This window comes from Geotrypetes seraphini, chromosome 3 (assembly GCF_902459505.1).
Source record: "Geotrypetes seraphini chromosome 3, aGeoSer1.1, whole genome shotgun sequence".
NCBI lineage: Eukaryota > Metazoa > Chordata > Amphibia > Gymnophiona > Dermophiidae > Geotrypetes > Geotrypetes seraphini.
The window spans coordinates 251,459,467-251,476,327 of NC_047086.1; the positions used below are offsets into that span (position 1 = coordinate 251,459,467).

General features: G+C 41.2%; 1 protein-coding gene across 7 annotated transcripts in view; it reads left to right on the forward strand.

Annotated features, from left to right (window-relative positions):
• The window catches only part of PDE10A (phosphodiesterase 10A), a 590,210-nt gene that overhangs the window by 347,065 nt on the left and 226,284 nt on the right, over positions 1-16,861 (forward strand). For all 7 annotated transcript variants that reach the window (XM_033937273.1, XM_033937275.1, XM_033937278.1 and 4 more), the window contains one exon: positions 10,353-10,493. In XM_033937273.1, the coding sequence (XP_033793164.1) occupies positions 10,353-10,493 (141 nt within the window). The remainder of the gene's footprint in view (positions 1-10,352; positions 10,494-16,861) is intronic.

Genomic DNA, 16,861 nt, shown 5'->3' on the forward strand with positions numbered 1-16,861 from the left:
TTTCAAGGAGCTGGACATCAAAGAAAGATTTGTAGAGTAGTGCCAGGCCGCCTCCTTTTTGGTTAGGTCTGGGAGAGAAGAGGCCTTGGTAACCGTGGGAACAGAGTTCGTTTTGTGTGAATAGGTCGTCTTTAGCAATCCATGATTCTGTGATGCACAAGAATCCAGGGTCAAAATCATCAAGAAGGTTTTTCAGAATTTGGATCTTGTTGCATGTGGATCTGACATTGCAATAAAGTGTCGGGACTGGGGTGAGAGAGTCAGAGGCATGGATGAGGAGATTAGCAGGAGGCAGAGGTTTTAATGACGCATGATTGACTTTTAGGGGTTTGTTTGTTTTTTTTGAAGGGGTGACTTCTGGTGCGCATCAGTGTGGGGATTCTGAGGCCAGGGCAGATATTACTGGCATTTGAGGGGTCGAGTGGGATGGGAGAGGGAGGTTTCAGGCTGAGGGAAGTGTTGAAAAAAGAGCATAGCAGGAGAAGAAGGAGCCAGAGGGGTGGCTTCATGGTGGGGCTAAGGGAAGCCTTTGGGCTGGGAGGCAGGACTAAATTTGGTTCCTGTGTGAGCAAACTCAGCAGAGGAGAGGTTTAGCAACAGCTCCGGGAGGGGCTAGGGCTTGTTGTTCTCTAAGAGAAGGATAAAATCAAGTGGACAGCATGGTATCTAGTTGAGAAGTAAGATAGGGATGAGAGTTGAGCATTGGGGGTTTTTTTTTTTGGGGGGGGGGGTTTGTGAGAGCTAATCGGAGGTAGAGCCTAGCAATTAGTATGATTTAGCAACAGAATACAATTTGGCAACTAGACAATTTCCACAAGTAACTTAAATAGGAGGGACATAGACAGGAGAATTAAACAAGGAGCAAATGCACGGTCAGGAAGCCTTCCGCGGCCTTCCGCAGTCCAAGAATGGGCTGGAAGGAGGCAGGGGTGCAGAAGATGAGCACTAGGCAAGAACCTTAACAATGAATAAATTAGCAGCAAAGAAATTTTCAAGTAGGAAATTAAATAAGGAAGGACTTAAACCAGGGGGAAACTTAGATATGGAGAAAACTGGCAGTCTGGAGTCTACCACTGCTCTCAATGGGCTGAACAGAAGCCGGATCGAGCTAGTTAAGTCCTTCGGCAGCCCTCGGTTGGGCTGGAGGAGAGCAGGGCTCGCAAGTGAGCAGAGGCAGGGCAGATCCCTCCTGCTCGAGCGGTGTCGGGCGGAGGAAGGAGGGACAAGATGGAGGAAGCTTCCTCCTTCCTCTGCCTTGGAGTCGCTGAAGAGGAAACTTTTGGCGGCCCACAGTGGTCTGAAGCGAAGCTGGGTCACGCTTGAATTAGTCTTCAGCAGCCCTCGGACGGGCTGGAGGAGAGCAGGGCTCGCAAGTGAGCAGAGGCAGGGCAGATCCCTCCTGCTCGAGCGGCGTCGGGCGGAGGAAGGAGGGACAAGATGGAGGAAGCTTCCTCCTTCCTCTTCCTTGGAGTCGCTGAAGAGGAAGCTTTTGGCTGCCCACAGTGGGTTGATGAGAAGCCGGGTCACGCTTGAATTAGTCTTCAGCAGCCCTCGGATGGGCTGGAGAGGAGAGCAGGGCTCGCAATTTCAATAAATGATGTATATTGGAACCCTGTAATGTGATTTGTAGCTCCACACCCCAAGCCTGGGCCACCCTGGTATAGTCTAAAGATGGAGAAAAATCCATAAGAGAATGTCTGAAGTATCTCAAAGTTACTATCAGTTGAGCTTCTAACCAATATATTTCTGACAAAGGCTCATATACCTTAAGAAGTAAATTTGAAGTTGGCAAAGAGTTCTCATAATGTCTGAGTTGCATATAAGAAAAAAATATCCAAATTAGTCCAGCCATAAGTAGTTTGCAAATGAAAGAGGACCGGTAAAATACCATCATCATTAAGGATCTGATACAAATAAAAAATAGGTCCCCTCCTTACTATCTGAAATCTAGTTGATGTCATACTATCTGAAATCTAGTTGATGTCATAGCAGGATAAAAAAAAACATTGCCACAAATAGGCAATAAAGGAGTAGAGCGAAAGTCTAAACCCATCTGTCTGCAGACTTGTCTCCACGTGGATCTTAAGAGAGCAAGAAAAAAAATAATATGGGCTTCCCAGAACAGCAGCCACAACTCTAGGGGTATGGTTTCCAAATTTGCAATCCTACTGTAGTCCATGAAAAAATAAGATGTAGACAAGAACCAATTGTGAATATGATGCATATGACAGGCCTCTACAAAAGCGTTTTAGAACACAACATACCCAGACCTCCCTTGTCAATTGGTAAAACCACCATACTAAGAGGGAGGCACGAACGCCCTCCCACCCAAAGAAATCCACGGACCAATTTATCCAAGTGAAGTTCTGTTTTCCGAGAAAGAGACAAAGGCAACATCTGATAAACATATAACCTTTGAGGTAGTACCAACATGTTATAGAGGGCAATACGGCCCATTAAAAAAACAGAAAGATGACGCCAATTCATGAGACGAGATTTAGTCCTATCCAACAAGGGCTGTATATTAAGATCATGAAGCTGAGAAATAACTTGTGGAATTGTAATTTTTACAATTCCACAAGAATTCCCAAATAAACAATTTTCTCATTTGCCCAAATGAGAGGGAAAGTACCAGGCCAATGAGCAGGTACACTTGAATGAAACAGAAGAGCCACAGATTTTCGACAGTTCAACATAAATCCTGAATGACATCCAAACTCACTTAAGGCATCTAGTTGTTGCGATATAGAATTTATAGGATTAGTTAATATAATCATCAAGTCATCTGCAAATGCCAAAACTTTCAATTCTTGACCCATGATAGAAAGACCAGTTATATGAACATCCCTTTTCAAAGTATGTAAGAGAGGCTCTAAGTAGATAATAAACAATAATGGAGAAAGGGGACATCCCTGACGGGTGCCTCGTGAGACAACAAAAGAGGAGGAACGAGTTACATTAATGAGAATAGATGCATGAGGGCTAGCATATAATACACGTAAACAATCCATAAACCATCCTGAGAAGTCCATATGAGACAATGTAGAAAAAAGAAAAGACCACTCCACTCGATCAAAGGCCTTATCTGCATCTAGACTTGCCAATAGTTCTAATAATGCTGGTGCCTGACTAGTCACCAATACAGTCAAAACTTTACGCACATGAATGACAGACTGGCGGCTTCACACAAAACCAACCTGTTATTCCCCTATAAGCAGAGGCAAATGAGATGCCAATCTGTCTGCCAACACACGAGTAAAAATCTTAAGATCTACATTAAGTAAAGAAATGAGGCGATAAGAATCTACATAATGAGGATCTTTCCCAGGTTTGGGGATCAAAGTGATTAAAGCATCCGTGGCACCAGGAGGAAAAGAGTCTTCTACACAAGTGTCAAAGTAACGTACCATCACACCAGGAAGATGGTAGAGAAATATCCTCTATAATAAAACCCTAAGCGCGCATGCGCACTTAGGACGGCGTGTTCCCTGACAGCATGATGTGTCCCTCTGTGCCGAATTCCATTTTTGAACACGGAGGCAGGGAACATGCCGGCGACTCCCCCCCCCCCCCCCCCCCGCCCCACCCTCACTCACTATAAGGCCCACGTGGGGTGTTCAAAATTTACCACTGCTACTCTTCTTCAAAGCAGCCTGCTGAGGATTGCCTTTCAGGCCACTATCCACCTTGATAGCACGTTCCCTCTGACGCGATCCTGCCCTTCGGGATCACATCAGAGGGAACGTGCTACCGAAGTGGAGAGCAGCCTGCGAGGTTCGCTACAGCCGGCCAGTGATCCTCAGCAGGCTGCTTTGAAGAGGAGCAGCAGCGGTGGCAGTGGTTTGTGCCGGTGGGCCAGAAGAGAGCAGGAACCCGGGTTTGCTTTGGGAGTGGGAGGGAACAGAAGGGGGCCACAGAGCAAACAAGCATGGAACAACAGGGGGAGAGGGAAAGGGGGCTGCTTTGGGGGGAGGGGTATGCTGGGGGCCAGACAGCAATCATGCTTTGCTCTGGGAGGGGGAGGGAAACAGAAGGGGGCCACGGAGCAGGCAGGCATGGCACAACAGGGGGCCATGGAGAGAGGGCCAGAGAGACAGAAAGGAAGACAGCGTCCAAGGAGAGAGAGACAAAGAAAAAGACAGACAGGCAGCGTCCAAGGAGAGAGAGACAAAGAAAAAAAGACAAGACGGACAGTGGCCAAGGAGAGAGAAAGAAAGAAAGACAGACGCATCTATTCTAGCACCCGTTAATGTAACGGGCTTAAAGACTAGTTTTATTATATTCTATCCGGTCCAGGAGCCTTACAAGTGGACAATGAATTAATAATCTGTTGGACCTCCACCGCACATAAAGGCGCATTTAAACGATTCAAGCATCCGTGAGGTTAAACATGGCAAAGAAGCATCTTCTAGATACACCTGAACTAATGAAGGCTGTGACTATATGTCAACCGTGTAAAGGCGGGAAAAATAATCACAAAATGCTCGTGAAATCTTATCAGAACATAAGAATTGCCGCTGCTGGGTCAGACCAGTGGTCCATCATTCCCAGCAGTCCGCACATGCGGCGGCCCTTGGTTTAAAGATCAGTGCCCTAACCGAGCCTAGATTTATCTGTGTACGGAATTTATCCAAACTCAGTCAAGGCATCTAGTTGATGTAATATAGAACTTATAGGATTAGTTAATATAATCGTCAAGTCATCTGCAAACGCCAAAACATTCAATTAGTCAAAGTTCCGTCTGGCAGACGAATAGAGTGAATTAATCAAGGATTTTTCCAGACTTTAGTAAGACATGCAAGTAAATGGCTGGGACGATTCCCAAAGCAGAATAAATGATATTTGCAGTAAAGGGTGCTATTTTTATTCCTTTCATGTAATAAGATATTCAAACAAACTATGTAGGCTACTGTAGAGTCACCAAACTAAGAACTCATTAGGTCAAATAGCTTATAGGATTCTTAATGGATCTCAAGTGCTCACGATCATAATGCCACTAGAACATGTCCCGGCGTATGACTTAATTGTGAAATATCATCGGTCCATAAAGTTATTGAAAATTTTATTACCTCAAACTTTATTCTTATAATCTAAGTTGCTTAATATGCTTTTTATATATATTTCTTTATGTATACGACTGTTATACTGCACACGTCCTCTATTATTGTTATAAAAGTACTTAGCTCAGGTATTATCAACCTGGCCAGCCCGATGGAAGATCTCTGTTTCGCTCTCATACATTTGTAAGGTTTGGAAGTCAGGTCCCCCACAGGGTGAGGTTGTAGGGGTTACGTGAGAGGCGCCCTTACACACGCCAGGTCCCAGGTTCGGTTCCCTCACTGAAGATTCACCAGGAAGTAGACCCAAATAAGAAGCACAACCAGAATGATTGCATAAAGAATATATTATAGAAATAGTCTTACAGAAAAGTATTACAATTAAGCATTACAATTAATGAGAGAGCAAAGTAGTTTCCCTGCCTTACAGAGTTCAGAGGCAAAGAGACAGAGAGGCCTAAAGTTCCAGGGAGACCCAGAGAGAGATTGAGAAAGGGGGATGGGGATGGGGTGATGGTCTAAGCTTTGGGTTGAGAGCAAGACGAAGAAGAGGAATAAGAGAGCCAAGAGAGACCAGAACCAAGAGAAGGGGTTGATGGTCTAAGCTTTGGGTTCCAGAGATAAAGAGAAGGATAGACAGAGAAAGAGATAGATGTGTGTTGCAGAGAGGAGGCTTTTATAGTTTTGAATCTTATTATCAATATAGAAAACTATTGAGCTTCAATAGAAGTTAAATCTCCCCCTCCTTAGTAAACTTGTGCTAGACAGAATAAAGAATAGGCTGAAGTCATATGTGATTTCCAGTATGTCTCTGACAATAGTTTCTGATTAACTTTAGTTATCTGTGCATCTGGACCCATTGTCATAAGCACCCTCTTAATCAGACATTAACACATTAACACCTTTTAGCTAATCATGATTTAATCAGGGCTATTTAAAACCGTCTTTTAGGGCTATATGAAACTGCCTGCACTCAGGGTCTATCTGCATTCACATGCCAGAGTCAGATTGATATCATTTCCCATAGGCCTTTGCTGACATTAGTTATGCCAACTGAAAATGCTGATTGCAAGCAATAGCTATGCTGACATCTCCCATACTTTTTTTTTTTTTTTTTTTTTATTCTTTGAAATGAAGGCAAGCTTGTGGTACCTTTCTATAAACAGCCAGTCTGCATTTCGCAGATGCCTCGCTTACCTCCAACAGTATATCAGCACGTCCCCTGTCCTGCAGAATCTCCAAGCAATGAAAATAAACAGTTCCCATTATGAGTTCAAACCTCTGTCTTAGGTTGTATAGTCCGTCATCTGGGCGCAGAACCCAGCATGCTTATATCTTACCCGTTGTTGAGTGAATGAACGGTGCATAAGGGATGCAGGAAGCTTTCTCAGGAGGTTCAGGCATAAAGGTACCAAGATGTCAGGAGAGAGTATGCAAATATGGGATATGAGATAATATATTATGTCTGACCCTGGTATGCAATGCAATAGGCCATGCCAAATTAAAACCAAATTGGAACCAAATTAGCCAAATTAGCAAGTGTCAGAGAAGATACTGGAAATTCATGTATAACTGCCTTAAAAGCTAGAAGGAAGGTTGTGGGATATGCGGTGTAAAGAAGTGTACATGTGTTTCATTTTACAGCAAAGGAAAATCATAACAATACATAACAAAATTTGTACAATAATTAAGATAATGATAGGGTGAATTAAAACATTAAATACGTGGTATGCAGTGGGCGAATACCCAAAGAAAAGTTCCCAAACTGAGACATGAGCGTCTCGTAGCAAATTTTCTACAGTTTGTGCAATCTGTCCATTTTCGAAAGTGATAGTATGATTCACTTTTTTGGAGGTTTTCTTAAGTTGTTCAATGTAAGTATGGAGTTCAGTAAAGTTCAGCAGCTTGTGGACAGGCGGAGGAAACTGACTCAGAAATGATGGAGGAAATCAAACAAGAATGCAAGATAGGCAATGTAATTATATTGGGAGACTTCAATTTCCCAGGGATAGACTGGAAACTAGCAACCTCCAACTGCGGCAAGGAGGCCAAGTTCCTGGAGGTGCTAGGGGATTGCTTCCTGGAACAAATGGTAAAAGAGCCGACAAGAGGCAAAGCCACCTTGGACTTGGTCCTAAATGGCCTCACGGGACCGATAACAGAAGTGGAAGTCGTGGTTCCACTGGGAACGAGTGATCACAATGTAATCAACTTTAAACTTGACATCGGGAAAGGGAAACATGCCAAAACCTTAACCACCACCTTAAACTTTAAAAAGGGTAAATACGATCGCATGAGAGCCATGGTAGAAAAACGACTCGAGAAGATGGTGGACAAACTTGAAACGGTAGATCAGGCATGGTCCCTACTGAAAAATACTATCACAGAAGCACAAGATCTCTACATTCCGAGGATTTCCAAAGATCGGAGAACAAAGAGCAAAAGAGAACCAGCATGGCTTACCATACAGGTGAAGGAAACCATAAAAGAAAAGAAGGACTCTTTCAAAAAATGGAAATGCATAAAGACAACCGAAGCTTGGAACAAACATAAAGATGATCAGAAGAAATGTCACAAGGCGGTGAGGGATGCCAAACAGGAATATGAGGAAAAAATAGCCCAGGAGGCCAAAAACTTCAAGCCCTTCTTTAGATACGTGAAAGGGAAAAAACCTGCAAAAGAGGCAGTGGGACCCCTGGACGACCAGGGAAGAAAAGGGTACATCAAGGAAGATAAACAAATCGCAGACAAACTAAATTCCTTCTTTGCGTCCGTCTTTACGAAGGAGGACACCTCAACAATACCTGAAGCGGAGAAAGTGTTTGCAGAAGAAATAGAAGACAGCCTCACCACAGTTGAAGTGGACTTAGACCAGATATACTATCAGATCGACAAACTTAAAAGTGACAAATCCCCTGGACCGGATGGAATTCACCCGAGAGTCTTAAAGGAATTGAAGGTTGAAATCGGAGAGTTATTGCAAAAACTTGCAAACCTGACAATCAGAACTGGACAGATACCGGACGACTGGAGGATAGCGAACGTCACCCCAATTTTCAAAAAAGGATCGAGAGGGGAACCGGGCAACTATAGACCTGTGAGTCTTACGTCTGTCCCTGGCAAGATGGTTGAAGCACTGATCAAGGATAGCATAGTCCGGCACTTGGACGCACATGACTTGATGAAACCCAGTCAACATGGATTCAGGAAAGGGAAATCATGTTTGACGAATTTACTCCAATTTTTTGAGACCGTGAACGAGCAAATTGATAGTGGGAAGCCGGTGGACATAATATACTTGGACTTCCAGAAAGCGTTCGACAAAGTTCCACACGAAAGACTTCTCAGGAAACTACAAAGCCATGGCATAGAGGGAGATATACAAAGATGGATAGGCAAATGGCTGGAAAACCGAAAGCAGAGAGTGGGCATAAATGGGAAGTTCTCCGACTGGGAGAAAGTGACTAGTGGTGTACCCCAGGGCTCGGTACTTGGGCCGATCCTTTTTAATATTTATATCAATGACCTGGAGGAAGGAACATCCAGTGAGATCATCAAGTTTGCAGACGATACAAAACTATGCCGGGCGATCAGATCGCAGGAGGATAGAGAGAAACTCCAGAGCAACTTGTGTCGGTTAGAAACATGGGCGGAGAAATGGCAGATGAAGTTCAATGTGGAGAAATGCAAGGTAATGCATTTAGGCAATAAGAATAAGGAATACGAGTATACAATGTCAGGTGCAACTCTGGGGAAGAGTGAACAAGAAAAGGACCTGGGTGTACTGATAGATAGGACCCTGAAGCCGTCGGCACAATGCGCGGCAGCGGCAAAGAAGGCAAATAGAATGTTGGGCATGATAAAGAAAGGAATCTCGAGTAGATCGGAGAAAGTTATAATGCCGCTTTATAGGGCAATGGTCAGACCCCACTTGGAATACTACGTCCAACATTGGTCTCCCTACCTAAAGAAGGATATAAAACTGCTGGAGAGGGTGCAGAGACGAGCAACAAAACTGGTGAAGGGTATGGAGAAACTGGAATACGAGGACAGACTTATAACACTAGGATTGTTCTCCCTTGAGAAAAGGAGACTGCGTGGGGATATGATCGAGACCTTCAAAATACTGAAAGGAATCGACAAAATAGAGCAGAGAAGATTATTTACATTGTCCAATCTGACACGGACTAGAGGACATGTAATGAAGCTAAGGGGGGACAGGTTCAGGACTAATGTCAGGAAGTTCTGCTTCACTCAGAGAGTGGTTGACACCTGGAATGCCCTCCCAGAGGAGATTATTGCGAAATCGACCGTCCTAGGCTTCAAGAGCAAACTAGATGCATATCTCCTTAAGAGAGGCATATAAAGATATGGTGGACTATAAATTACGCCAGGTGTACACCTGGCAGGGCCTCCGCGTGTGCGGATCGCCGGACTTGATGGACCGAAGGTCTGATCCGGAAATGGCAGTTCTTATGTTCTTATGTTCTTATGAAATGTCTCGTTCCCCATACCAAGAGGTAGTGGATACACAGCATCTCTGCAGTGATAAAGAAGATCCTTGGAATACATTAGAAATATCTTTGTGCCAAAACTGGTCTGGGATGGCTATGTATATATCTGAAATGCTGCTAAGAAAAGGAAAAAACATAGCAGAGCTTCCTCAGGAACAGTATAACATATTTAGCAATGCTAAACAATGGAAAATAAACAAATATATATTATTAAAATCACATCCCGATATCAATAAAACATACATTTAATACTAACTCTTACATCTAAGAAGAGCTACATGGCGTCACCTATGATTAGATTCCCAAATCCTTTTAGATTAATTTACATGTAAATCCTTATTAATACTGTTCCCACTCTTCAACATTTCCAGGTGACTTGCCACTAAATTTAATGCAGCCCATAGAAAGCATATATGTTGAAATAGGGGGAACCACAGGTATCATGATACATCTTCTTAATTTTCATGTCCTGCCTATCTCACCTACTAGATGTTTTAGTGTGGAGGAAGTTCAGATTTTGCTAAGTTTGATTAATGGTTCACACAACCAATGTATCAAATGGTGGTGGGGGGGGCACAAAGAAAAGCTGATGGCAGAGAGGCACAATACTTTTCTCTGGCTACCCTGCTTCCCTACCCCTTCTGATGGCTCTGTCAATCTTTATAAGTTTTGATTGTTTTTATTTTAACATTATTTTGCTTGCTCTTTTTGCTAGTACTTTATAAATACGTCTGAATTTGCTGGTAGAATATTTCTAAATGTTCTTTTCTCTTCCAAACAGAGCCTGTGTTTGTTCACACCCATGGGAACAAATGAACGACATTTGCGGCTCACTCCAGCGGGGCCCATTTCATATGGCACCACGGTATCAGCACATGTAGCCAAATCCAGGAACACGCTGTTAGTAGAAGATATTCTAGGGGTAAATTGCATTGTGCTTTTAAAGGATGATGGACAGCTAATATGATTGAAGTTTTAGGGGAAGAGATTGAAATGAGAGGTATCCAACAATGGGAGAAAATCATTTTTTTAAGCTACAGATTGCATTTTTGGAAAAGGAAAATATTAATTATGTGGTCTGTAGTATGATGCTGTTAGCCCAAGAAATACTCAATATATATATTTTTTTAATGTTTTGTTAATTTTATAAGATTAGTGAACAAAATCATATGTAGAAAGCAATAAATACAAATAAAAATATTAAATAAGACAAGAAGTAGATCATATGTACGAATCATTATGTGCATATAAATCTATATGATTACATAAAATGTAAATAGCAAATGAATATGGGGGCCATCACATGTATTGTCGGCACATGGTAAGCAGCAATCATATTAAAACGTAGTGAAACTTTCAAGAGGCAATATTATTTTAATAGATAAATTGATTCTCTTCCTATAAGGGATGCAGATCTTATTTATGTCTGTTAGAGTTAAATCGTTTCATTTTATGTAGCCACAGAGGTCCAAAAAAAGGGATCCATGCATTGAGACTCCAGAGCGCTGCCTGTCTCTTAGATCCTGCGCATGGAACAGGAAGCATTTCTGAAAAGTCTGGATTCTGGCTTCCTACCTAAGAGCCTAAGGGTTCCTTTTTCTAAGGTGCGCTAGCGTTTTTAGCATGTGCTCAAGATTAGCGTTTGCAAACCACGCACTAAATGAAAAATACTAACGCAAGATCTATGGAGACGTTAGCGTTTAGCATACGCGAGATTGTAGCGCGCGCTAAAACCGCTAGCGCACCTTAGTAAAAGGAACCCTTAGGCTCTTAGGTAGGAAGCCAGAATCCAGAACTTCCAGGGTAGCATTTTCAGAAATGCTTCCTGTTCCATGCGCAGGATCTAAGAGACAGGCAGCGCTCTGAAGTCTCAATGAATGGATGAGGCGATGGTGCAGGGAGGAGAGTGACATTCTGGGGAAGGGAAACCCTATTCTACAAGGAGGGATCCACCTTAACCAGGGTGGAACCAGGCTGCTGACATCAATATTTTTAAAAGGAAATAGAACACAAATTTTATTGATTCTAATTGAATGGTTTTTCCCTTTACTTTTGGTTATACTTTTTACATCCAGGGAAGGGGAGTGGGTGGGAGGGAGAAGGATAATGTATAGAGACTTTTTTATTTATGAGTTGTTAGTACTATTGTATGGGTATCTTGAATATATTGAAATGCACTGCTTTTAGAATGAAAATGAATAAAGATATATATCCTCTATAATAAAACCCTAAGCGTGCATGCACACTTACGATGCCGTGATCCCTGCCACCGTGATGTATGCTTCCATGCCGCACATGCGCGCTGCCTGCCTTTGCCCCAATCTCCGATGCCGGCTGACTTCCTGCGCTGCCTGTTCTCACCCCCGGACCAGCAAATGCAACAGCCACGGTTTCTTCTTGCAGCCACGGGGCATTTGCAAGGCCGGCCCACTTTGATAATGCAAGGTGGGCCTGCCTAGCAAAAACCCCGAGGCTGCCCGGGCTAGCAGATGCTGGACAGGGGAAGCAGGAAAAGGAGAAGGGGTACTACTGGACAGGGGGATCTGTGAAGGAGTGCTGCTGGACAGGTGTTGATGGACAGGGGGAGCAGGGAAGAGGTGCTGCTGGACAGGGAGGAGGTAAAAGAAAGGTAGAAAGGCTACTGCTGGACAGGGGGAGCAGGGAAGAGGTGCTGCTGGATACGGGGGAGGTAAAAGGAAGGGAGAAGGGCTACTGCTGGACAGGGGGAGCAGGCAAGGAGTGGTGGTGGACAGCCGAGGAAAGAGAAAGAGAGAAAAAAAGACAGACACACACATCTATTATAGCACCCGTTAATGTAAGGGGCTTAAAGACTAGTGTGTATATATAGAAAATAGCTTATTATCTAACTGACCAATGCATAAAACATTTCTTTTAGGGCTTCAGACATGCCAATCGTTGTTCGCTATTATTTTTGCGATACAACCAAACATTTTTTAATATTTGGCTATGGCTGTGGCTTCTTCATTTGCCCATATATTCTATAAATAATTTTTGTTTTGTTTTAAATGTTTTTAACCTTTTTTTCTTTCTTTCTTTCTTTTTTTTAAAGTGTTTCTCAATAAATATATATTTGTAAAAAAGTTCACTTAGCTTTTCCTTAATAGGATCGAGTCGGGGTTTGTCACATCGACATGTTTCGCCTGAACGGCTTTTTCAAGATATCAACCCCCTTCGTTTTACTACCAGACCATCCCGATATTCACTGCTCTTTGCCGTCCTTATCAGTTCCTTGCATTTGACTTGCCATTTCTTTTGCTGTTTACAGTTATTTTCAGACGGATCCTTCTTTCATTTCCTGATGGATTCTTTTTTAGCTCTAATAACTTTCTTCAATTCACTAGCTAACCATGCCAGCTGTCGTTTGGTTTTCTTTCCTCCTTTTTTAACACATGGAATATATCTAGTCTGTGCTTCCAGGATGGTATTTTTGAATAACATCCATGCCTGATGTAAATTTTGACCTTTGCCGCTGCTCCTTTAAGTTTCTTTTTTTTACCATTCTCCTCATGTTATCATAGTCTCCTGTGTGAACTTACTCCATGGATTATATAAAATCTGTTATCAAGCAGCTCCAGCACCATTACCTCCCACACCAATTCATGCAATCCACTGAGACCTAGGTATAGAATTGCTTCACCTTTTGTCAGCTCCTGAACCAGCTGCTCCATAAAGCAGTCTTTGATTTCATCAAGGAATTTTATCTTTCTAGCATGCCCTGATGTTATATTTACCCAGTCAATATCAGAGTAGTTGAAATCACCCATTGTGTTACCCAGTTTGTTAGCATCCCTAATTTCTGATAATATTTCAGCATCTGGCTGTTCATCCTGGTCTGGCAGATGGTAGAACTATCCTTTTCCCTTTTATACATGCTATTTCTACCCATAGGGATTCCAAGGTGTGTTTTGGCTACTGTAGAATTTTTAGTCCATTTGATTCAAGGCTCTCCTTAACATAAAATGCTATGCCTTCACCAATTCGATTTACCCTATCACTGTGATATAGTTTGTACCCCAGTACGACAGTGTCCCCATTGGTTATCTTCCTTCTACCAGGTCTCAGAGATGCCTATTATATTTACCTTTTCATTTAGTGCAAAATACTCTAACTTTCCCATCTTGTTTTTTAGGCCTCTGACATTTGCATAAAGATATTTCAAATAATGTTTGTCATATCTATTTATAATTTGCTAAGCAGTTAGCATGGATAATTTGCAATCTTTAAAATCAGGCTGCCCTGTATTTAAATAAATCTGGTCTACTGTGGCCTGTATTGCAACCTTGCTATCGGGATGTTCTGTCTTCCCTGATTTGGTAATATCTTTTAAAGATATCTTGTAATTTAATCATATTTATTAAATTTTCAAAATATACAAAAATAAATAATATTACAAAATTTATAATTATATAACAACAATATGAATAATACAAATCTTCCCAATACCCAAATTCCCCCTTTCTCATACCAGAATTATGATTACAAAAATAATTTTTAGTTCACGGCATATTAATTAAAATACGATTATGGGTATGTGGTGTTGCAGTATCTAAATAAGGCTGCCAAATATTAATTAACTGATGACCTTGCCTATTATCCCAATCTGTTAATTGCACACTTTCCATCATTAAAAGATGCAACATTCTAGAACGTCAATTACTATATGTTGGCCTCAATGGTTTAATCCAAAGATATAGTATAACTTTCAATCCTGATAAAATTGCTCTTCTAAGAAATCCTTTCAGTCCTTTAGGAATAAGATGTCTAATGTCAAACCCCCCCCCAAAAAAAAAAACTATAGCTATTACAATGCCACATATAACTAACCTTAGAAAAACCTTTATCCCAAAATTGTTTTACTAATGGACATTTCCAAAACATATGTGGTAATGTAGCCTTGGAATGTCTACATTTCAAACAAGATTCTGATGAAGTAAAAGATGCTCTATAAGCATGCCAAGGCGCAATATATGCTCTACAAATAAATTTCAAAATAAGTAATATCAGAAAGATTATTTTTTTAAACTTTCAATAAGTGCAACATAAGATACAATCATTTTATACTTTAACATCACTTAATATTCCATCAAAAGTCTAATTCACATCAAATATCCCTCCCCCTGTTATACCCAACAATTGTTCTTAAGCATAAGAAAACAAAGTATCCCCACTCTTCCTCCCCACCCTAGACGTGTATGATCAAAGGGAAAAAATAATATTCATTCTGTACAATATTTTGTTAATGGCTCCCAAACATCCTTAAATTTCTTAAAATGCCCCTGCTGTTTGGCTATTACCCACTCCATTTTAAAGATCTGGCATAACGAATTTCACCAAAAATTATAATTCAGCCGATCCCAATTTTTCCAGTTTTTCATAATTTGCTATATGTAAAAATCTTTGGATATGAAATCCTTGAAGTTTAATATTTAATTCTACATTCCAAGCTTGAGCTACCTTATCATAGTCCAAAAGATCTAATAAAGAATGTCTAAAATATTTTAGAGGTACAATCAATTGAGCATCTAACCAATACAATTCTGAAACGGTGTCATATACTTTAGCAATCAATGCTGATTTAGGCAGAGAAGTCACAAAATATTTCAACTGTATATTAGAAAATATATCAGCCATAATCATTTTGTAACTGGGAAATTGTTAAAGATATCTTGTTCTGAACCATGCTTTTTTGAACAACTTTCGGTCTTCCCCCCATTTCTAGTTTAAAAGCTGTTCTATTTTCTATATAAGTAAATATTGAGTCACCTCCTTCACATCAGTCTGATTCCAAAGAACTTATTATCTAACTGACCAATGCATAAAACATTTATGATAAGAAGATTATGCATAAAACATTTATGATAAGAAGATTATGCTGGAAGCAAAAACTCATGGTAAAAGCTTTTTTAGGTATTTTTTAGGTATTTTAGGAAGAAACCAGGAAAAGAATCAGACCGCTTGATGACCAAGGGATAAAAGGGGCTTCCAGGTCTTCAGCAAGAAAGATGCATGGGAGATACCGGTGCCAGAAATTGTATTTAGTGCTGATGAGCCAAAGAAACTCAAACAAATCTCTGTAACACTAGAAGATGTAATGGTTCAATTTGACTAATTGAACAGTAGCAAATAGCCTGGAATGGATGGTGTACATCCCAGAGTACTTATAGAATTGGAAAATGAACTTGCAGAGCTATTAGTGATTTGTAATTTATTAATAAAATCCAGCATGATACCAGAAGACTGGAGGATGGCCAGTGTAATACAGATTTTTAAAAAGGATTCCAGATGTGATCTGGGAAATTATAGACCGGTGAGTCTGACGTCAGTGCTGGGCAAAATGGTAGAGACTATTATAAAGAACAAAATGACAGAACATATTCATAAGCATAGATTAATGAGACAGAGCCAATTTGGATTTAGTCAAAGTAGATCTTGCTTCATCAGTCTACTACATTTCTTTGAAGGGGTGAATGAACATGTGGATAAAGATGAGCCAGTCGATATTGTGTATCTGGATTTTCAAAAGGAATTTGACAAAGTACCTCATGAAAGACTTCTGAGGAAATTAAAAAGTCGTGGGATAGAAGGTAACATCCTATTATGGATTAAGAACTAGTTAAAAGATAGAAAGCAGAGAGTAGGATTAAATGATCAATATTCTCAACGGAGAAGGGTAGTGGGGTTCCCCAAGGATCTGTGCTGAGACCACTGCATTTCAACATATTTATCAATGATCTAGGGATAGGAATAACTAGTGAGATAATTAAATTTGCTGATGATGCAAGAGGATTGTAAAAAATTGAAAGAAGACTTTGTGAGACTAGGTCTGGGCATCAAAATGGCAGATGACTTTTAATGTGAGGAAGAATAAGTGATGCATGTGGGAAAGAGGAGCCTTAATGTAACTAAGGGGTCCTTTTATCAAGCTGCGCTAGCGGGGTTAACACATCGGACATTTCATCACGCGCTAACCCCCCGCGGCTGGCTAAAAAATTAACGCCTGCTCAATGCAGGCATTAGCAGCTGGCGCGGCAGGCAGTTTAACGCACGGTATTATGCGCATTAAACCCCTACCGTAGCTTGATAAAAGGACCCTTAAGTAATGTTGGGTTCTATGTTAGAAGTCACTGCCCAGGAAAATGATCTAGGTGTCATGGGTTGATTGGAGATTTCTTTCAATGTCAATATCATACTTTCACACCGCTGTGCTTGCCCTATATTGAGTCTTATTATTGTACTGAGCCCTTTCTTTATGAATGACACCCAGACAAT